Source organism: Mesocricetus auratus, unplaced genomic scaffold (assembly GCF_017639785.1).
Source record: "Mesocricetus auratus isolate SY011 unplaced genomic scaffold, BCM_Maur_2.0 Super-Scaffold_100676, whole genome shotgun sequence".
NCBI classification, from domain to species: Eukaryota; Metazoa; Chordata; class Mammalia; order Rodentia; family Cricetidae; genus Mesocricetus; species Mesocricetus auratus.
Window position 1 is genome coordinate 172,668,379 of NW_024429266.1, and position 24,233 is coordinate 172,692,611.

A 24,233-nucleotide genomic window follows, 5' to 3' on the forward strand; every position below is an offset into this window, starting at 1 on the left:
AACACTTAGACAAGAGTATCTGGAATGATTTTTACATACAATAGTTCTTGATTAAAAACAATTCAAATCCCCATTAACATGAGAATGGATACTTAATAACAGAAACTACTAAATATGTTTTAATCCAATGTATGCAATCTCATGGGTAATCTTAAAGAAGAAGTAAGAAACAAAATAATACAGTATCGTAGAATTTCTCTTGTATAATGTTCAAAACAGGGAGAAGAATACTAGCTATCTTTCTAAGCCAAGAAAGGGGCACGTTGGAACTTTCTAGAATGTAGGTTTTTCTGTATTTTATCTGGCTAGTGGTCTTAGGGAATATACATATAAAGTAGTCAAGTGAATACTTAAGATTTTTAAACTCTAAAGCCAGGCACAGTAGCATACCCATCTGCAATCCCCAGGATCCTTCTGGAAAATGAAGTTGGGTCCAGAAGAAACAGAAGTTTGCCATCCAGTTAGTGTGGCATGTGCAACAGTGAACAAGAGATACTGTCTGTCAAAGAAGATGAAACGGACCTGGTGGTGGTGGTGCACGCCTTTAATCCCAGCACTCGGGAGGCAGAGGCAGGCAGATTGCTGTGAGTTCGAGGCTGGGCTGGACCAACAACCTCCAAGACAACACAGAGAAACCCTGTCTCATAAAACCAAAAAAAAAAAAAAAAAAAAAGAAGAAGATGAAACGGAAAGACCAATACCCAAGGCTGTCCTCTGATGGCCACATGAGCCCCATGACAAACATACGTGTACTCATATGTACATACATCATGCACCCAGGCAACATCATGCATGCACAAAGTGCCGCTAAAGGTTTTAAGAGACAATGTTTAAGAACCCAGGGGATGGATCTGTGAGTAGATGATTGGGGACCCTAGGGCTGAGGGCTGAGTTCTTGCAGTAGCCTGGTGGATACCACATTAAGGAAGAAATCCATTCTCAAGAAGATGCTGCTGGGACTTTCAGATCTCCCTTCCATTAGTCTGGAATTAACATTTCAGTGATGGTCCCTCTTTGGTCACGGACCTGACAACAGCCAGCTGGCCCTGAATGGTCTGCCACAGGTTCCCAAAGAGACTTTCTTGTGCACACACCTGCTTGGTGAGAGGGCCTCATTCTCCCTGCACTCATCTTTCATGGGATCAGCCATTCAGGCCAGGCCCTCTCTTTTCTGAACCCCTAACACTCATCTGCTTTCCTGGGGACCACACGTGTCACCTTCAGAACAGTCCAGGGACATCTGCCGTCCTTGCCCCGCTTGCTTTACTTTCTGCACTGCAATATCCTTTTTGTGCTGGAACCCCCACCTGGCCTCGCTCCCCTCTGTGTGTGAGGCAGACAGGGCTCAGTAGTATGGCCGGGGGAACAGAGAAAGAAAGGCTACAAGTAGATGCATGGAGTGAGATCACAGGAGCGCTGCCCCCTCTCCTGACAGAGATGGTCACTCCTGAGAGGGTAAAAGAGGAAAAGAGATAACAGAGAGGGAGGACTGATGATCAAAGAGATTAAGACTGGGCTGGTTTAACCCCCAGAAACAGCTGACCAGACAAAGGTTAACTCTTGAATCCCAGGCATCAGCCTGGGAATCCAGCATGGGACTGATCAAGACCCCCTGAATCTGGGTGTCAGTGAGGAGGCCTAGGTAATCTATTGAGCCTTGGGTAGCAGATCAGTACCCATCCCAAGCATACACACGGACTTTGGACTCCCATAGAACAATGTGAGGTGCACTCTCACCCTGAACTCTTGGGGAAGGGTCTAGGCCCTGCCCTATATGAAATGACAGACTATGGACACCCCCATGGAGGGCCTCACCCTCCCTGGGGGAATGAGGGGATAACAAGTGGGAGGGTTGGGGGGAAGGCACGGGAGGAGGGGAGGGAAAGGGAGAGGGACCTGGAACTGACTTGTGAAGCAACCTTGTTTCTTATCTAAATTTAAACTGGAAAATAAAATATAAAAAAAATTTAAAAAAGAGGAAAAGAGAACAAGAGGGTGGAGGGTATGACACAGAAGTGGAAGAAAGAAAGAAAACACTCCCCTCTCCTTCAGTGGGACCTCGTGCGGGCTGTGCAGCTGACTCTCTGGCCTTTATATTGATGAGCCAAAACCAGAGCTGGCAAAGGAAGAGGGGGATGCATGGATAGAGGGAAAGCAGGCACCTTGATGTCTGTCCTTGGTGGTATCCAGGAGACATCGTTAGACCAACGGGAAACTGGTGAGAGGCATGCCAAACCAGACTCAGAATTTTTGAGGAAGATGTCATGAGTCAGATTATCTTCTCTTATCTATGAAAGCGATGGCCACAGGATACAGAAGAGCCACACCTTGCTATATTTCCAGTTTCCAAAGAACTAACTCGGGCCTTCCTGTGAATCCAGCAGCCCTTGCTTTCCAGCCAAAGGACCCCTAAGAACAGACTCGAGGCATTTCCATGGGCTGGGGAGACAGTTGGCCCTGATCTCCAAACAACAGCAGCCCCATCTCAGCAGAGTTGGCTCTCCAGAAGAATGACTGAAAGCTGGCTGAATTCGAGGCCAAACTGCTTCTAGCTCAGACCCATATCTAGTTTAATTTTCTAGCCCTTGATGAATATTTATACCAAAATAGGCCAGTGGAAACGTTCCATCTGTGAGGATTTGCAGAGGTTTGCCTTTCTGCAGCCACCTTGACCAAGCTTAGGCAAACAGTGGAGTCTCTGCCAACTGTGGAGTCTTTGAAGTGCTGGGATGCTGAGAAGGCCCTGGACCACAGTGTTTCTTCTTATCTTGAAGACTCTGAGTTGGCATTCCACCTTTTTTTAAATGCTTAGTATCAATGTGGCTTAGTGCTTTATAATTTTAGCCAAACCTTCAATACCACACTGACCATGGGGAATAGTATTTTGAAAGCAAGGATAACTCTATTAGAAGTTTTTCTGAGTGAAATTGCTCAGTTAGTTGATGTCTTAAAATATTACTTTAAAAAGTGTGGGAGTGGGGAGACAGTTCAGTGCGTGCAATGCAAACATAAAGGCCTGAGTTCAGTCCCCAGAACCCAATGTTTTTTTTTTTTCAAAAGACTAGGCATGGTGTTGTACTCTTATAATTCCAGTACTGAGGAGGTAGAGACAGGTGAATCTCTAGGGCTTGTTGACTAGCTAGCCTGGCCTTCTTGGCAAGATGAAGGTCAGTAAGAGGCTCTATATCCTCTGTCCTCTGTGTTCTCTCTCTCTGTCTCTCTGTCTCTCTCTGTCTCTCTGTCTCTGTCTCTCTCTCTCTTTCTCTTTCTTCTTCTCCTTATCCTCCTCCTCCTCCTTCTTCTTCTTCTCCTTCTCCCTCTCCCTCTTCCTCCCCCTCTCTCTCCTACATACACACCTGCACATCCATAAACAACTGCTATACATACATACCAAATGCTACAATTAATTGTTTTCATTATCCCCTTTTTTTTCTACCCATCATACTTCAAACCTCCTGCATTCTAGGCCACAGCCCTTTTGTCTTTACTGGTAAAGAAATGTCCCACAAACTATTTTCTTAGTTTACTATTAGCCATCCCCTACTCCTCAGAGCCCAGGCTCCTCAACCTTGCCCTCCTTCCTCTCCATATGAAAGGCTAAACTAGAATCCTTGTTTTTGCATGAAGTGTATTGACTTGTCTTGTGAAGCATAGGCAATGGGCTGTGCTTTGCACCAGATCATAGTTTCTCATATGTTTACAAGAACCTGCTTTTACAAGAAGTTAAATTTGGGCTCAGAAGCATGAAATGAATTGTTCCAGTTGCAGACTCGATCGTTGATAAAGATAGGAAATTCAACCCCAGCTCTTCCCTCCTTCCCTAGTATGTTTTCAATGCTCTGATGTCTAGGTCATAAATGTGGTCATGGGTTAAATTTGGTCAATATACAGACATGAACATTTGCCAGAATCTACCTCCCATTTCAGATCTCAAATCCTTCTGATTGTATCAGGGAGAACATCTCCTTCCAGTCCTGACATGTCTCACATCTCAAACACATACCCAGATTCATGTTAAGGTCACATAAGCTGACCCAAAGTGCTTAGAAGGAAATTTCATGTAATTAGAATTTAATGAAGCTGTTTCACTATTCACTTCATTTTTAAAAGATGTATCTATTTTTATTTTTAATATGACTATTTTATCTACCTGCATGTCTGAATATCATTGCATGTTTGGTGCCCACAGACGTCAGAATAGAGAGTTGAATCCCTGCAACTAGAGTTACAAATGATTATGAGCCATCATGTGGGTTCTAGGAACCAAATCCAGGCTACAAGAGCCTCCAGTGCTCTTAACCACTGAGCCTTTTCTCCAGTCCCATTTGCTATGTCTTAGGGTTGCTTTCTATTTTAAAAACATTTCAGGGGTAAAATTATTTTTCAAGAAACAAATTCTCAAAAAGTGATTTGTATAACTATAAATAAGTAGATAGTCACACAGATGGCATGTAGAGGACAAAGTCCATGAAGAAGGAAGACAGGGTTCTGTAAACAGCTGGTGTTTGATTTCTCTCAATCTCCAAAACACTTTGTGTTTTCCCAAAACATCTTATATGTATTATCATGTGTGATTTTCACAACCATGCCATGGAGCTGCCAAAGGCTATAATTCATGTTCAAAGACAAAAAGCACTGGGGATTAGGTCAGTGGTAGAGTTGTATGCCTATCATACTTGGGAGCCTAGGTTTCATTCTCAACACTATTACACAAAAAGTATAATAAAGTTGAAAGTGGGGGTCCAAACCTGTAATCCCAGCATCCAGGAAGTGAAGAGGGTCTAAAGTCCAAGGCCATCTGCAGCTACATAGCCAGTTCAATGCCAGTCAATGATACATGAAATCCTGTGCCCAAAAAGGAAAGAGGAAAATTAAAATGGAAAGTCTGACATTGAAAGGGCAGAAAGTGTTCTCCAGAGTTACATAGGTAGCATGAATAGTATTCAGAGTTTACATTGAACACCACAAGTTCAAACACCACAAGCTCCAACATGCACAGAACTTCTCCAACACTCTGTGAGCAACCCACAGCAGGAGTGGTTTAAGAGATAATTCTGAGGTGACGAGCCAAGACCAGAAAAACCATGAAAGGTCTGCACAGCTACACAAAGCTCTTGGATTGGCCTGGCTTTTTATGATTTCCTGGTACTTGTGTATATTCTATTTCATGGAAAAGCCTGGAACAGAGTCACTCTACAGAAATGTCCTGTGCTCTTCCCTCTCTTAGGAGTCACTTTCCAGCAGACAGTGATAGAATGAGTTTTCCTGTCCAGGCAATGTCTCTTACATGCTGAGTACTGGCATTTAAGCCATGGCATGAAGGATAAATGAACCACTCTGTAAGGCAATGTTCAGCTCTGAAATAAGGAGAACAGTTCTTTTCAAGTTGACTGGCCTTGAGAGAATTGCTCAGATTTGGCACTAGACCCAGACGCCTAGACAGATGAAGACCTGTCTAAGTCTCCATAGATGGGGATCAGGGACTGAAGAAGATAAGGGATAGTTGTATTTGTCTCCAGTAGCTGAGGAAGTTAGAGATGAGAGCTACAAGGGAGAGATGAAACTGCTTGGTGGAGTCCAACAGGAGAGAAGAGCTAATGCTAAAACCTGGGAGGAGAGGGGACAGCTAAGCAGGGCTCAGAAGGATTCTAACTGCAAGGAAAAGGGCCATATAATGTATTAGCTTTTGTTGCCAAGAAGCATAGACAGAAGGTAAAACTTAGAGTACTATCAAAGGAGCTTTCTAAACCAAAGTGTTTCTAAGGACCTACCATGAGCAAGACATTGTTCTGGGGACTGGCAGTAGAACAATCAACTGGACTCTAGGGACTCTACCCTCTTAGAATTTGCAATCTAGCAGGAAGAGTTACCAAGGATCATCACAGTGGGCAGGAGATTATGCCCACTGCAATGGGTACCACAAAAAAGTGAAAGGTACCAGCGCTCCAAGGGCACATGACAGGGATACATGAAAGTTTCTGCAAACTATCTTGGGTTCTACAGTTTGGATTTTTTTTTGAATTGTATCTAGTGAGTTTCAAAGGTGAGACCCTGACAGTGAGTTATTTGTAAGTGAATGGCCACCTCTAATATCTGTTTCTTGTTTGGTTAGTTAGTTGGTAGGGTTTTTTCTTTATTTTTATTTTTCATTATTAGTGTGTGGTGTGTGTGCATACGTGTGTGATGTGTATAATGCATGTGTGTATAAGTAGAGGTGTGCACATGTTTCAGCACACACGTGGGAGTCAGAGGATAATTTTGAGAGTTGGTTTCTCCTTCCACCAGGGATTCCAGAAATCTAACTCAGGTTGTAAAGTCTGTATGGCAAATGCTTTTACCACCTTAACCATATCTTTGGCTTTTGTTTATTGGAAGCATTGTCCTCCTATATAGACCAGGCTGGCCTCAAACTCACATAGATCCACCTGCCTCTGCCTTCTCAGTGCAGGATTTATAGGCATAAGTCACCATGCTTATGTCTAATTTTTGCTTTATAAAACTTGGCATAGAAAACAATTGACCTATGGACTCCTTAAGATCCTCTCAACTCTAAGGATCTAAGGCTTTCTCACATACAGAAGCCAACTACACCTAGTGTACAATTAGGTCCTTATGAAGTGGAGAAGTCAAGGAAAGGATGAAATATTTGGGCTCAGAAGTTGTATTTTAATGGTCATTTTTTAAAAAAAATCAGCAAAAAGGAGAGGAGTGATTTATAAGAAGAGTGCCCTTTAAAGCCAGAAAAACATCTCACTAAAAGCAGCAGACTGAAACACAGTGGTATTTTGTCAAGGAGGCGCTGATGTTGGTTTAAGCAAGTGTGTGTGTGTGTGTGTGTGTGTGTGTGTGTGTGTGTGTGTGTATGTGTGTGTGTGCAAAGCTTCCATTGTCAAGAAGCTAACTGACAATTTAAGCTTGAGGCTCCTAGCAGGAGGTATTTGCATACTGAAACCTGCAGACTTTTAAAAACTGAGCCACAAAACACATTTAGACAGCATGTTTCCTTTCAAGGTATTAAGATTGAGACAGAAGAGATTTAAAACCTTCTTTCTTGATTTTCTCCAGCTCCCCCTTTCCTAAGCTAAGGCCAATATAAAATTCACAAGTGTTTCACCAAACTAGATATTAAAGTTTACACTGGGAACAAAGTTTATGAAGAGTTGAACAATGAATTAGCTTCTGAGTGTAACCTGAAGACATCAAGCCCAGGAACACCAGCAGCTTGTTGTCATTTAGGAAGTGTGGGTATTGAGGAGGAAGGGATCCCATAAAAGGATCTTATTTTTTTCTTATCTTTACTTCCCCCAAGCTACTTGGATAAGCTTCTCAAGGGAGTCTGTCCCATAAACTTCTGGTTCATAGCGAGGATCACATAGCCATGCTCTATTGTCCGCAAAGCTGTGGGTCATAGCCAAGTAAGGAGAAGCTCGTTGGAAAGGGCTATGTTGGATGAAGAAGTACCAGGGGAGTGGTCAGAGGTCCCAGGTCAGCTACCACTTCTAGGATTCCACTTCATGCTGTGAGAATGAAAAGTACCTCATAAGATCCATTAGAAAACACCAGGATGCAGATTAGGAGTGTAGATCTATGGTAGATGGCTTGTCTAGCTTGCATGACACCCTGAGTTCAATTCTTCAGCACTTCCTAAAACAACAGCCAACACCCAAGGGGGTATGGTAGAGTGCATGCCTGTACTCTTAGAGTTCATGAGACAACTGAAACTGGAAGATTAGCATAAATTCAAGGCCAGCTTGGCTACAGACTGGGCTACAGTGTGAGATCCTGTCTTTAAAAAAAAAAAGTCCTCTGGGAGGTGGAGATGTAGCTCAGTTGGTAAAGTGCTTGCCTAGCATTCTGAAAGCCCTGGGTTCAACCCCAAGCACAACATATACCATGAATGGTGGTATAGACCTATAATCCCAACACTCAGGAGGTGCAGGCAAGGTTAGTTCAAAGCCATCCTCTACCACGCAAGGAATTTGGGGATAACCTGGGCTGCATTGCACTTGCAACCCCCTCTAGAGATAAGATGAGGAGGGAACCAATGAGAGGGCCCTGTACTTTGTACATTTCACTTTTCATATTAGCCCATGCAACATTGATAGCTAGTTCAAAGGCAGCTGATGCCAAAGGAAAATCTGAGTTCAGTATTAAAATCCTAGCCTGATCAATCCAGTGGGGGTGTCTCAGAAATAAGACTTGTGGACCATCCTTGGACACTGCAGTGTGTAAACATGAACTATCAGCAAGCTGCTGGCTGCCAAAGAGGCTGGCTTCCTTTATCCCTCCATCACTATAGTTCAACCCTGCCAGTAGAAAATTAAACAAAACTGTGTTCAAGGTTTGGATCACTGAGTCCCTTGATTTTCCATGTGCTGTCACACACAGCTGGTCACTCAGCAACAAACCTCTTACTATAAGAGATGGAATTTGCACCTTGCCCTAATGCCTTTGTCAAAGTGACCCCAATATCTTGACCTTTGGAAGATGCATGGGTCTTTTGGGCTGTTGCCAGGGCCTAATAGAGAGAACTTGTTAGTCCAGATCATTTCATAGAATTTTGATAGCTCTCTCCTTTCTCAGTGTCTCTCATCTCAAGACTCATCTCAAGGTAAGACTCGAAGACCTGTAAAGCCTTGGATAAGGGTCTTACCATTTCCCCTGTCTTTTAAAATGTAAGAGCTAAGAGTACAAAGTAATGAAATTATTTTTGAAAGGACAGTGGAAAGAAAGAAAAGGGAGTAGGTAACCTCCTATTTTGGCCAAGCAAGCACTTGTTCTGTTATAGCCCTGGGCTTATGTGGGGAGGCAGACATCAGTTACTAGTAGATGTACATACAATTTATGTCTGCCAGTTCTACCTCATGGAGGCTGAAACTAAGTTCTTCTTGTCACTCACGTGGAAACTAAATCTCTCACAGTACACAGACTTCCCTTCCTAGAGAGGAGCGTTTTCAGGAAATCTGACTTTGTTTGCTGTCATATCATGATGCTCACACTTTCCCTGGCATGGATATAGTTTGGGAGTTTAAATACCAAAAGCAGTAATTGTCCTCCTAACCGGACACAGGGAAATTATAGCCTTTGCTCTTCCCTGGAATGCTGCTGGCTAGCTGCCTCCTCTCCAGGCTGCCACTGACTGAGACCCTCTGTCCTTCTGAGATTGATGGTGGCCCACATATTCCCCCAGCTTTAGGCTGAAGGAGTTGAGGGACTCTTCTAGAAGGCAGTATCCAACCTGGGCTCCATGTTTGTGAGCTGCATGGAGAGTCACTCCTTTATATTACTTTCTTAAGAGGTGCAGTGCTTGGAGGAAGTGGTCAGGCTGAGAAGGCTTCTCTTATTCTTCTACCTAAGAACCTCTGAGGTCTTGACAAAGGTCTAGACTTCCACTCAGTGAAATTTCCCAACAGCTGAAAAAGAAGTAAGTTTCCCACAAAATGCAAGGCCTTAGCAAAGTAATAATAATCACAACAACAATAATAATAATAATAGGTACTAATGATAATAATGATACTAGTCACAGAACACTGTAATCTAAGTCTGCACTTGCTCTTTTCTATATGGATGCCCACTGGCCAGTCCCTGCTCCCTGGGGCAAATCCTGTGCCCCAGTGGAAGCTGACCAAGGTTGGGGTACTGACCAGGATACATGATGGTGTTCCTTTGTATCTAGAAGTTTTCCCTTAAAGGACTGCAAAATTAATTCTCCCACTCTTGCCTTTTCCACTCTTAAGAACTGTTACTCTCTATTCATCTTCCGGTTTGTTCCTCACCCACCTTCCCAGGTTTTGGAAAATCCCCAAGTAAAAACTTTAGGCCATGGCCAAAAAGAATCCCAAATATGGGATGAGTGAGTGTAGGCTTTATTCTAGAGACTAGAGAGTTTCAACAGCCACTTCAGCAGGTTTCAAGGTAACTGGTCCATAACATGACAACAGGTAAGGGGTGGCATAGAAATGTCTTTCTCCACCATGACAGGAAAGTCAACCATGGTAATGACTGCACAGAGTCCCAGTATACATTGGCAAAGACCTTGTCTTTATTATGGGACCTATAACAGGCATTCTTGGTTCTTTGAATATCTCTGTCTCTCTCTCTCTGTCTCTGTCTCTGTCTCTCTCTCTCCTTCTCCATCCCTCCCTGCCTGCATCCCTCTATCCTTCCCTCCCTTTCCCTCTCTCCCCTCCCCTATGTGTGAGCATGGCATTTTGGGCTCCCATCTAATCACAGAAGAGAATAAGTCCCTTCAATTCCAATATCTTTTCACTGAACTGTGTAGTGAATTTGAAAATTCAGACTAAACAAACTGAGACTAGCTCTGTTGATCTACTGCTTAGAATTCTAGGGGTGGAAAACTTTGTATGATGTTTGTTAAAAACGTCTTTGAAGCAACAGATTAGGATCACCATTGGTGGGTGAGGAACTGATGGTTGCCATGCCTGACCTGGACTCCAGGGTAAAATACTACTGCTTTCCTTCTTTTTCAATTGTGTGTTGTAATTATCCTGTGGACCAGCTACAGTTCAGTAGGGGAATTCTTGCATTCCCAAATGTTATTTTATTATTTTTGAGAGAAGGTCCCTAGTTCAAGGTTGTCTCAAACTTCTTATGTGTCTGAGAATAACTGAACTTCTGATCCTCCTGCTTCAGACTCCTTATTTTTTGAGACAAAATCTCTCACTAGACTTCTTTCGTAGGATTGGCAAAATGCTTACATGAAATATAGTATGGAAATGCTAGGCATTTACCTAGCACAAAGGAGTAGTCAACAAATGTTAGCTACATCCATGATCAGGAAAGACAGCATCACGCAGGAGTAGATTTAGAAGTCCCCCATCCTCCAGAGGACTATATTCCATACCATTCTGAATGGGCAAGTTCTTCATCTGTTGACTATGAATAATGGCCACCTTCAAAGGCTGACCCTAATTGTTAAAAAAGGATAATTAAGGAAATGGAGTAACCTGGTGAACTATAAAGCTTTTATTGTTGGGATGTTTATAGAAGTAGGATAGCTTTAGGACTGGTTTGTCTGAATGTAATGTTGGCTCTTTCTGGACCCTCTCATAACTTCAGCCTGTTCCACCTCTCTCCTCTCCCACTCCCTGTTTGCTACTAGAATTCCTATGAGTTCAATTTAAGTAACCTAGTAGGTTAAGCAGTAATCCTCAATGGCCTATATTTATAGAACTTACTTGTAAGAGTCCTTGTCAGGTAGAATCCAGCATCCATTTGAAAAATATTACCTCAGGATACACTCAGGATAGTCACAGGGCATGTGACAGCACTAATAGATCATTTTCCAAGGGTAAGACCATGACTTTCATATACTCAAGAGATCCTCCTACTCATAAATGAAAGAACCTGTATGATGTTGGGACCACCTCAAAATCCTTTAAAAAACCAAGTCTTTGTAGGTGATTTAGTTAGGACAAGATGGATGACTAATTACAACACTGGTTAATTACTTCCAGGGATATAAACCACAATCTTAGGGGTGAAAATATCAAAAACAGATTGTGTCTCTCAGGACCAGTGACTGTAAGTCAGCATGAAGGGTAACTAAGTCTTAGAGCTGGGTGACATAGATGTCACTGAATGAAGACTGCAAGAGTCGGGGGAACCCATAGCAGTGCCTCCTGCCATTGTATAGCACTGAAAGACTATGTCAGCTATCTCCATGCCCTATTACCAAAATTTGAACAATATGGTAAACAATGGGCTATACATATCTCATTTTACAAGCATTTTTTCCAATTTATGTGAGTTCCACAAGGGGAAAGAAACTGAATGTACACCTCTTATCTAATTCCCATGTTCATCCTGGACTCCGCATTGTACTCTCCCTTTTAAATTCCTCTTCATCTCAGCCCTATATTGTTTGTGGTGACATTTTGTTAGTAGGACAGTTCCTGGGGAGTGGGGGAGATGGTCTTGCCCATAAAGTGCCAAGTGTGAGGGCCCAAGTTTGCATCGTCAGCACTTGCATACAAGCCAGACAGTGAGGAGTGGGGATGCATACCTGTAATCCCAGTGTGGAGACAAGAGGATTCCCAGAATTCAGTGGCCAGACACCCTAGCTAAAAGAATGAACTACTGGTTCAGTGACCTCAAAGACAGTGTCTCAGAGCATAAGGCGGAGAACAACAGAGGAAGGCACTCATTGTTAACCTCTGGCCTCCACATGCATCACATGCATATCACATGCATGTACATGTGCGCGCACGCACACACACACACACACACACACACAGAGAGAGAGAGAGAGAGAGAGAGAGAGAGAGAGAGAGAAAGAGAGAGAGAGAGGGACAGAGACTTCCCCTACAAGTTTACCAGAAAGCAAGTGCTCAGAGGACACTAGAGTCCCCTGACTGTCTCTTGCTCCCCACACCTCCAGGAGCTACCTAAGACATTTGAAGATCTAAGTCTTTAAAGGGTGTGGGGTGGGCTGGGAAGAGGGAAGGGAAACTTTGGTTTGGATATAAAAACAAGAAAGTAGAAAATACATTTTTAAAAGAAAGAACGATTCAGTTCTGAGGCATTATATTACATGATCCCACATCCTACCAAACCAGAGCCTTCAAGAGAAAACAGGGACTAGAACCCATGTTCTAAGAAACCTTTGCTAAGAGGATGGTTCCCTTAAGTATCTATTCTCAGCTACTGGGAGAGGCTGGAGACACAGTGTTGTCTGTTGGTCAACAACATCTCCATCAGAGAAGTGCACTGTTTATAAACCAGAGGCTCTTGTTCAGAGCTCTGCTTATGGCTAATGCCCCTCCCTCTCCTCAATCAGCAAGGTCACCAATTCCTGTGTGTTGAAGATTCTTGGGTCTGCCTGTCTCCAGTGAACAGCATGCAGTGAGAAAATGACTGTTTATTGTATTGAATAGTCAGCCAGAAAACTAGTTACATGCATGGCTCAACTGCCCAAATGTAAGTCTTCCTTGCAAGGCCATTATTTTTCTTTCCTAAAACTTTTGTTGTCATGGAAACTGGCCCACTGGCAGACTGGAGACTAAGTTCTGCTTCCTGTACCTACATAGCTATGCCTACTTGGCCCAAGGATAGACTTCCTCCATCATCACTTGCTTAAAAAATAATGCCCTTTCTTGGTTAGGAACAGCTTCACTGAAAGAGATTATTGGGTACAACACAGCCATTTGGACTACCTATATTGGGCCTGCATGATCTTGGCCTGTCGGCAGCCAGTCATAGATGGGAGAGGAGCTCATAGAGCCCTGACCCTCTTGCTGAAATAACAACTACTGAGAGAGTCTAGGAAGTGATTTGTCAATCTTTTCTTTTGTGTACCCACCAGGTTCCAATGGATAGCTCCAAACCATGTTTACAAGTGTACAGTTCTGGTTAAAACTCAGTAGGTCACGAATCAAAAAAATGACATGATGTGAGAAACAGATTTATAGTGGGGGAGGTTGACCTGATGGGAAGAGAGATAAGAGAAGATGGGATGAGATTATGAGAATGTATTTATTGTACATGTATGAAATTGTCAACAAACAAATTTAATTAATAGAAAACAGAACAAAAACAGAAGACTTTCTCAAGGACAAAGGCTAAAATCAGCCTTGCTTACTGAGTTAATCACAAAGTATGGAGCCTGTGTTGGCCTTGGGTTTTGGTTTGATTGTTTGTTTGTTTTTACTTTTTAAATCTAATCATAGAGGCAACAAATACATAAGAAAGAAAGTAGAGAATTTAAAACATATGGGGTCTGCCCTTCAAAAATAGTTCACCAGAAGTCCCTAAGGAAGTGAACGCTTGAAAGAAAGTTCCAGAACAACCAGTTCAGGGTCTATCAAACTGTCTTTTATAAGATCTAACAACAACATCAAATACTCGGTGCATAATAAGTGTGTGCTACATCCTTCCCAGTTTCTCACTTAACCTTCTTGGTGACTCCATGAGGCATGTTGATTATCCCGGTGAATCAGGAAGAGTAAGACTCAACAAGCCCAGCCACTGGTCCTGTAGAATAAGAGAGAGGGACAAAAGTGGTACTAAAACCCAACCCAGCCTGAGCCCTCATCAGGGCCCTCCTCCCTGAAAGAGGGGCTAACTACCCACACTCTCTTGTTGCAGCTAGTACATCTCAAAGGTTGGAAGCCTTGCACGTCCAGTGCCCACCATTTGTATTCAGTCACGTGGTCCTCACTTCCACCCTGCTACTAGGAACTACTCTGTAACATCTCACAAATGAGTACTGTGGGGAACAAAAGCCAGGTAGCCCCACCCATGGGGTTTTCTAGTTTTACAAAGTAGAAATCTAATCTAGGCTTGCATCCAGTCACACACATAGCTGATAAATGCCAGACCCAGCACAGTGAGGCTGGTCCCCACATCACAGGCTGACACGCTGAGGAACAGCACTGTCTTACATCACTGTTTCTCAACCGAACAGGAGTTAGCAGCCACATTGAGGCTCAAGTCCAGATCCGTCCTCAAAACTACTTCTCTTCTGGGAGGACTGTTGAATAGCCCCTCAATAGAAGATGAGCTCTGCTCAGGCCTGCTGTGACACTTAGGAAATGCTTCTGTGAATGTCTTGTTTCCAGGCCCCTGGGTATACCTGAAACACTCCAACAATGAAGCCTTATTCATGAATTAAGTAAACTTGGAAGCACATGAATAGCGTGGAAAGATTGCTGTATTTCAGTTAGTATAATTCAAGGTGTGAGGGAGGAGGGGAGGAGGTGGTTGCAAGCACAGATAAAGGCCAATAGCTTTAAGGAGCAAAGTTCTGTCATGGAACACGGCCCCCACCTGAGGAAGATAGATGGTTAGTGATCTGAGCCATCTCAGTGCTCACACTTAGCACAGATCTGTAATCGTAACCCCCAAGGGGCTAAGGCAGGAGCATCTCACATTTGGGGCCAGAATAGATCACATGATAAGGCCCATTTCAGGAAAAAAAAGTATAACATGATTTTAATACTAATCAGACACAAATATAGCACACTGTCCCTTGAATGCCTACAAGTAGACTGCTGGTCTAGTTGTTGGGAGGTTTGGGTGCAGGAGATGGAGATTGTAGAGGATCACTGTGCTGAATCCTAACACTGGCAATGAGGGTAGATTTACTTACAAACTTCACTAGATACCCTCCTGGCCCCCACATCCACACATGTCTTTTAAAACCAAACAGAGGGCTATAGAAAAGTCATGAAAATTCTTACCTTATAAACATGAGGACCTGAATTTTATCCCTATACCCCACATAAACAAAAATCAGTGTGGTAGTTGGTACATTCTGGCAATACCAGAGCTGTAGAGGCAGAAACAAGGAGATATCCTGGGCTCACTAGACAGCAAATCTAGCCTGTCCCTGCACTATGAGTTCAGGACAATGTAAGACTCTTTCATGTGGATTGTGCCTGAGCACAAATGTCCCCAGAAGCACACTCAGATTGTCACCCCACAATACACATTCTACCATTTGTTCTTTTCACAGTCCCTTTCCACTGCCAGGCTTCCCTTCCCTCCATTTTCTGTCCCTACAACCTGCACAGTCTAAATTCCCAAGTGACCTAGTTGAAGAAGTCTCCCCAGTCGCCACACATGGGTTTATTGACAGATGCCTTCTTCCGTACATCTGATGTTTATGTCCAGATCATAGCTCTTACCATTGCTAGACTTGCAATCTGGCACCACAGCATAACCCTTGCTGTTACTCAGCAGCAGTTTGCAAAATTGAGTGAGAATTATGAGCTTCCCTCTCTATAGTCCCTGACTTATGTATCCCTTTAGGGCATACAGCATCTAACATTAAAGCCCCCACACACAGCAGGGAGTAGACACTAAGTAAATACTATGACACTGTGCATTTGTTAAAATGAGGAGCTTATTCCTTTACAGTTCTCATGGGTTGAGCCCAGCCTGCTTCTGATAAGACCAAGATGGTATACACACCTCTACTAAGCCTTCCCCTCTCCCACCCCCAGGAGAAAGCTGGGGTAAGTTTCTCAGCCTGCAGATCCGTCACTAACCCACCACCTCTCCAATTCTAATGTAATACATTTCTTGAAATTCTGTTAAAAGGCAATGTGATGAAAGGGGGCCAGGGATTTTGCATTTCTGGTGAGTTTGTGGGTAAAGCTCCTGGTTTGAGGACCCCAGGAGAGCCAATGGATGTAACCACAGCAGCAATGGCAGCCAAAGGCATTTCTGGTTTCTTGGGCTAGCAAGGAATAACAAAGCCTGCCTTATGTGTTACCCTCCCTCCAGAGGAGATTTTCAAATGCTCATGAGATTGGTTTTGGTGCATTAGGAAAATATTTAAGTCCTTCCCTGAGCCATAAACAGCTGGGGGCGTGTTCCTTTGCTTGTGCCTGTAGCATTGGTTCAGTCACATCCTATTGATGAATCAGAAGGCAAGGAAGGAGAGACACCCTGGAAGATTCTGTTCCAGTGATAGACAGATTAAGGAAGGTGGGAAGAGAAGCAGATGGCCCCTCATAGCAGTCTTTCCAGACTGCCCAGGCATTCAGAGACAGCCCTGGATCCTGGCAGTGAGCCCCAGTAGAGCTTTTATTAGGAAGGGCCCCACCCTTCAACACTTGTAGCCTATGGCCTCATTCCCGGATGTTCTTCTCTTTCCCAGTAAACAGTGAGTGGCAGCATATTGATCAGGAGTCTTTTGAACCCCACACAGTCCCTTTGCTGTAATGCCAAGTCTACCAGAGGTCAATGTGAAGGAAAACACCCTCTCTGTGTCTCCTTTTCCAGATGTCTCTGAGCCAGCAGCAGTCTGCAAGAGGAGTGTCTTGTCTGCGATGCAAGGGAACGTGCTCGGGCTTCGAGCCTCATTCGTGGAGGTAATGGATTGGGTCAAGAGAACAATGTCTGCTTTTGTTTCTTGACTATCATTTCCAAAAATGTGGGTGGTTACCTCTGCTGGCTTGGGGTAGGAGGAAGCAGGCTAGGAAGGGCAAATGGAAAATTAGAGCCTCCTGCTTGTCCTAACTCAGGAATGAGTGAATGTTGTAAAGATCTTGGGGAGTTGCAAAGATAAAGGAAAGTTGCTTTGGGCTTCATAAACCATTTCAAGGTAGATACTCTAAAGTCTTGTCCAGCAAGAATTTTTTTTCTTGCTGTGACCAAACATCTGACAAGAACCACTTGTTAAGGAAGGAAGAGTTTCTTTTGGCTCACAGTTGAAGGGGCCACCATCTACCATGGAAAAGGAAGGCATGGTGGCAGGAGTGTGCAGTTGGTAGTCCTCATATTTTAGTGGAACTGAGGACCAGACAGGAAGTAGAACTGGGTTATGAAAACCCCAAGGTCCCACTCCCATGGAGTCACTCCCTCATGCAAGATTCCATCTTTTAACATTTCTATAACCTTATAAAACAGCTAACAGCTGGAACTAAGTAGTCAAACACATGAGGCTAGTGGAGAGATTCTACATACAAGCCACAACAGATGACTATGGGAAGATGGATTGGGGATGCCTTTGGAGAAGGACTGTCACCTCTTAGGTCTGAAGATGGACTTTCTCTTACCTCACTGAAGCAACATCTCTGGGGCTGATTTTAATCTAGATGTGTCTCCTGAAATAGAGGCCAAGGAGAGAGTTCTGCCAGTAAAGTGCTTCCCCTACAATCCTGAGGACTTGATCTCCCTTCCCAAAACTCAAATGTCCTCAAGGAGGCAAAGACAGGAGGCTCCCTGGTGCTTCCTAACCACCCAGCTAGCCTTCTTGGCAAATTCCAGTGTAACTTTGCAACTTCTAAAGTAATGAGAGACCTTATGTATTTGAGATAAGGAAAGACAGCACCCAAAGTTGTCCCCTGACTTCACACACAGACACACACACACACACACACACACACACACACACACGGTCAAAGACATTCTGTCCACAGTACTGGGAAACCAGATCATGTGATTAATATCTTAATATCTTTACATGAGGAGTGTCAGGTCTGGCTACAGTTCTGGAATTTGTCTTTCTTCTTTTATCTATGAGGGCTCTGAAACAATGTTGAGGCTGCCAACAAACATAATGGCCCAGCAATCTTCATGTCAGCATCTGTGTGGACAGTAGCTCTAGAGCTGTGCAGGGCACAAACTGGATGACTATCTCTGCTGCCACAGAGAGAGAGGCCACACTCTATAGAACACCATAGCAAACCAAAAGCTTTTGTTCTCAGTGTCTTATTATAGCTTGGACATTCAATGGGGATCAAAATCCCCAGGTGTTTCCTAAGATGCTGACATCCATGGTGAGATTACAGTTGAAAAATATCTGTTATTCATGAGACCCTGTCTCAAAAGAAAATAGCCTATTCTTCTATATTGAAATGTTAATCAACATTATATATTAGATAGTGTTTCTTCTTTTTGCATGTACAAGAAAAGTTGGTAATTGGGAAAGATTTACTAACTGATGTGTTTTGAACTTAGCTGTGAATGAAACAGTCTCTTGCTCTTAAGCATTTACACTATGGCAGGTTGTGAGCTTTTAAAGCACTGCCCATTCCTTTACTCCACTTCCTGATAGGTCTTGCCTTCAGAGGAGTGCACATGGTCTCCCATATGGATGGGACATTGGACGTCATATCACCCAGGCCTCTATCCCCTACCTAACTTCCTCCTTCAGCTGACATGATCACAGCAGCAAGGATTCCATCCATTCCTGTTTTAGCCGTTTGAGCAGACTGTAGCCTGGGGGGGACGTTAACTTATCCATTGTGTCAGTTCTATAGTCCTTCCATCAGGGTCTCAGACAATATTGAGGAATCTCTTGAACTCTTTGTGGACAGCTAGATGGTCTCTGTAAACTTCCTGAGACAGGGAGTAAATGTTCACTTGATGCGTAAGGGTCAATCCTGGGCTGCCACTAAACTAGCATCCTAAAAAAATGGTCCTTTGGTGTATGTGGTTTGGTCGTCCAGTTGTTTATGAAGGCAGAACAATCTGGCCCTATCCCTCATGCTTCCTAGGAACAGAAGTCTCGTTGCATTGCTTTAATCCCTATGTTTCCTTGTCATCCTGCCTATGGGTTGACTAGCAAATGAATTTTTTGAGAAGCGTAGATTTAATTTGGAGGTCCTACATGGGACATGTCATCTTGCATTGGAATGACCATATGAGGAACTTAAATTCAACCCATGTGGATACAGTGATGTCACAGCATCTCAGGAAGGAAACACTTGCACACATCTTCATGTTCCAGTTTTCACAGTCTGTTGATGAAGATGCTGTATTAGTTTAATTTCTGTTGCTGTGATAAATGCCCCAAGAAAAGCAACGTTAAGAGAAAGAATGTACTTGGGCTCACAGTTATAGAAAACATAGATAGTCTATCTTGGTGGAGAAAGCATGACAGCAGGACATGAGGCTGGGCCCTCATGTTGCTTCAGCAGCTCAGAAGAGAGAGAAAATAGGAAGTGGGGTCAGTCTATAAAATTTCAAAGCCCGCCCCAACTGGTATTCTTCCTTCAGCAAAGCTCTACTTCCAAAAGTTTTATAACCACACAAACATCACCATTAACTGGGGGCCAATTATCCAAACATGTGAGACCATGCAGGATACTTCATATTCAAATCACAACAGATATATAAATGACTGAATGTCAGTCAGACTGGTTTGAAGGGAGAGCCTGCACCTATCCAAAAAGAGGGGAGAATTGGCCACATAATGCTACCTAGGTTCTTTGGGGATGTGTATGTGTCCCTCACAGTATGGGTTCCTAACAAAAGGTAAAACAGAGTGGGGTATTTGTTGTCTCCCTCAACTGTCACAGTGCAGCAGTGTGCCCAGCAGTAAGAAGAACATGACTACCAGAGGAAGTAACATGAACACGATCCTCACGCCTGCTAAAGTTTCCCTGTCTTCAATGGTTTGCATTCCCTGTGGCTCAGGTAGCATTCTGGGATCCCATATTAATCAAAACAGCACAGAGCAGCTCTATATACAGTTTCACATACAGGGTACAGGGAGGTCAAAGGGTCAAGGGGAACACAAAAGGCTTACAGTTGGGGCTTTCCTGCATCCCAACAAACTGAAATTTTTCTTTCCACTTCTGCTCTCAAGTGAAAATAACTATCACTGTCCATCACTAGCCTTCCAGCTAAGAGAATCCAATAGACTGTGAGTAAGATGCCCACTTACACATAACAACTCTTCTTACACAAAGACTCTTCTGTGGGACCAAAAAAAAAAAGACTTCTTATGTGTTACCCTGCAGTATCCTTAAGGTTCACTGTCTCCTATGGTGCTGGGATAAATCCTTCAGGTCATAGATTTAACTCTTGTCACAGAACAGTAAACCAGATGTAAACATTCTGTCCATCATGCCACCAGATGTGATGCAGCCTGACACTAAACAAAAATTGGGATTTTTTAGCCTTCCTTAACTCAACAATTTCCAGACTCCAGAGCACAAAGAACTGAACTCTCATCTGTGTCCCACCTACCTACATTTGGGAGTGAGTCAAGCAGAAGTATCCTATGCCCCACAATTCTATTGCAGTTCAGCCTTCTCCTAGCTATGAAAACTGCCAAAATTGCTAACTTCCCAGTGAGGGACATGATCTGAGTTGAGTGACCACCACTCTAAGACTATCCAAGGATACCTTTGACAGCCATTTGGGGTTGTTTTGATCCATAATGCATCTACAGCCAAGCCCCCTTGCCTTGCCCTAGTCCCTGTGGTTGGTCTTAACATTGCTCACTTTTTTTTAACAGTCTCTTAAATTGCATGCACTGGGGTGTCTGAGACACTGCACAGCAAACCTATGGTGACAGGCCTGTGAAGGGAGGGGAGAACACTTTTCTTCTCACACCATGGAACTCTCTGGAGTTCTAAACCTTAACAGCATGACACAAAACAGTCAAACACTTTCTTTTATTAATTGGCAGAGAGAGAGGCACCAGGGCTTTCAAGTGAACTTGAAACTTCCCCAGAATGTATTTCCTCCTCCTGGGCCCCTGACAGAGCCACCCTCCAGAGACATCAATCTCCCGAGCTGGAAGGTTTTACTCAGTTCACTCCCATCCCCCTGGCTTCTGTCCACAAATCTGAAGAAAATTCCCACCAGATCTCACTTCAGTGGGCATGCTGCAGAATTTCAACCAGAACTTATGCAGCTCATGAATCATAGGAGACAATTTTAATGATTCTTAAGAGCAGCAAACTTATCATACTTTTGTTTTGTAAAGGGCCAAGTAATATTTTAGGCTTTGAGGGTCAGAGGATCTCTGTTGCAACTATTCAACTGTGCCATTCTAGCCCCAAAGCAACAAAGGGTAGGCACACAAATAAATGAGCATGCTGTGTTTCAATAAAACTTTATTTGTAAAAAGAAAGTCAGGGGTCAGGTTCAGACCACAATCCCCACACATTTTGAATAAATTTGCTTTTGCTGTGGTAATCACCAAGAGGAAACTGCAGCTCTTGTTTACAACCAACATGGAATACGACCTTCTCAGATAATATTTGCATTCTGAGCTCCCCAGAGCTAGACAGAAAGAGAGACAGGTGTGCTGCCCCAATGCTATTCCCAGTCCCAAAGACCTTGTCTGTCTACTGCTAATCTTTTCAGGTTAATAAAGTAAAAGTCTGTGCTTGGGTACAAAAGAGTACATGATGCTGCTACAGCCAAAGAATGCCTTCTATGGAGGATGACCTCACTTCTTTCCACTGTCCCCCAGGAAAATATGCAAGTCTTGTAAATGCAGCCAGGAGGAGCACTGCCTGAGCTCTGACCTGGACGACGATCGGAAAATCGGGCGCCTGCTGATGGACTCCAAGTATGCCACCCTCACTGCCCGGGTAAAAGGTGGAGATGGCATCCGGATCTATAAGAGGAACCGCATGATCATGACGAACCCCATTGCCACCGGCAAAGACCCCACCTTTGACACCATAACCTATGAGTGGGCTCCTCCAGGAGTCACCCAGAAACTGGTAAGAATGGCTTCTTCCTGCCCCCATTAAGTATGACCTAGTTCATGAATCCCCGAAACTCAGCAATGAGGTAGAAATGGCCATAGTTTCAGCTCTCCTCCTGCACCAGGTAATGACATGAACACAGTCTGGGCCTCAGTTTTTTCATCCACAGAATAGAGAAGTGCTCATATGAACACTTCAGGGCTTTTCAATTCTATACAGGGGCATTCATTGTGTCTTTGGGATTCCTCACTTCTGTCCAGGGACATGGCTTATCACAGTTCTCTGAATGCTCTTGTTTCTCTGCAAGAGGTTCATTTTCATATGAAACTGTCCGGAATCCTCAACAACCCTATAGGAAAACAGAGTAGCAGTCCTCCCTCCTCAGGCACGGAAGCCTCTTGATCTTAGATGAATAAATCAATGAATAGCTCTTAAGCTTTCATGAACTCCACCACCGTGCAAGGGACAGATTACCTTACACGACAAGAAACAAAGACTGGCTTTTGCAAGTGGTCCAGGTAAATCAAGAGCTGATGGCTGGCCACAGAGGGAGCAGTGGCAGAACCAGGATATGCCAGGGTATCCAGAAATCTGGTCTTCTCTCAGCCCCCAAGGTGTGCAAATCATCAGTTGGGGCTCACAAAGTCAGTGGGACACATCCATCAAGTCATAAAGAGCTGGCTTGGGGTATTAGGAAGAGGCTGGTGAAAGCCCTGGATATGTTTCCCATCTAATCAGGGGCAGCCATCAGAGGGTCGTGGTGAATGCGGCCTTGTAAAACTGCCTGACTACAAAGCCTTCCTGTCTGCCTCACAGCTGGCTGGTCTCAGTTCTGGCACTAATCAACACTCTCTTCTTGTTCACCCTCCCTTCTTGGTTTTCATTACCAAGTGGTCGAGCCTGATTGAATTTTGGAAGAGGGACAGAATCTGGCTGTCCATCATCCTTCCCTACCAGAATGAAAGCTAGAGAACTCTATCAGTCTTCCAGGCTGGTGCCCATCAGCCTGCCTGTGCCTGTGTATCAAGAACTGCTGTGCACAGGTCACCAAACTAAGTATTTCACCCATAGCCTTGTTTGATTTCCCAATGTGTTAGACATATACTGTTATTGCAATCAGGTACCTAAAGAGAAACTGAGGCTCAGCAAGGGCCTGCAACTAGCCAGATGCCCAGTTGATTTAGGTGGAGCCAACCCTTGATCTCAGACCGCCATACCCACTCCCATCAATGCCTATATTCCTTCAAGCCCAAGCCCACCCCAGGCCATGTGGGAGAGGAGGCAAGCAGGAGGGTTAGCTTATTTTAAAGCAGGCTTCCAAGAAGGGAAAGAAGCTGGAGTAGGCTTTGGCCACTAGCCAGGAAAGGAGGCAGAAAAGAAAGTGGAGGTAACCAGCATCTACTAAGCAGTCTACATGTATGTCTTCTGAATGTCTGCCACTCCTTCTGTCACAGCTACTCTGTGGCTGAGCATGTCACAGTCCATCTTAGGGGTAGCACACCCAAGCTTGTGAGTCTCATGCCTCATGATCTGCTGTCACATCCAAGATGAACACTGACAGTCAGCAGTGATCTGCCTCCCACTGAGCCCATCATACCTCAGCATCCTACTTAATAAAGACTCTGGGTGCTGTCACCTGGGTTTGACATGTGAGATGGAACACATTTATAATCCTTAACTAACAGCAAGAGGAAACTCAAGAAGAGAGACATTGGAGTGAGGGCTGCATGTTCTGACTCCAGAGCCCAGGTGTATTCTCCTGCAAAACCCAGGAGACCCCTTTGCCTGTGCCTTAGCTCTCAGCATAAGAGATCTCCTGGTGTTTATGGAATCTAGAAGGCTCTCCACCTGAGATGTCCCCATCAGATGCAGAGTAGAGCATTACCCTGGCCCCCTAGGAAATTCATAAATATTAAATGAGTCTTTCCAGCTGGGCTACCTCTCCCTAAAGGTCTGGGTAATGTGATTTTAACCACCATTTTAGAGAGACACTTGCAAGATTGTCCTACAAAAGCCAGACCAGTGTCAGACATCACTGGGACCTAGACTTCTAACTGCCATCTTATTCTATACTGTATTAATCCATAGTGAGTGCCTGGAGGCCTGGGCTGAGCAGGATCACAAGCAGGATCATCAAGGATCAACTAGCAATGTCTGTCATGAGCATGGCTAGAGGAGTGATGGCAAACACGCAAGGCTAGACCTCTGAGCCTCACGCCATACACTTTTGGCAAGTGAATATGCAGGGTTCTTGATGGTGCAAAGATGGAGCCAACGACACAGTTGCAACAGAAACGCTGGGTCCTGAGG

General features: G+C 44.0%; 1 protein-coding gene across 1 annotated transcript in view; it reads left to right on the forward strand.

The window, feature by feature from the left end:
- Positions 1 to 24,233, forward strand: part of Lmcd1 (LIM and cysteine rich domains 1) — a 57,698-nt gene that overhangs the window by 12,407 nt on the left and 21,058 nt on the right. The window contains exons 2-3 of the mRNA XM_005066167.4: positions 16,750 to 16,838; positions 21,683 to 21,938. Of these exons, the coding sequence (XP_005066224.1) occupies positions 16,750 to 16,838; positions 21,683 to 21,938 (345 nt within the window). The remainder of the gene's footprint in view (positions 1 to 16,749; positions 16,839 to 21,682; positions 21,939 to 24,233) is intronic.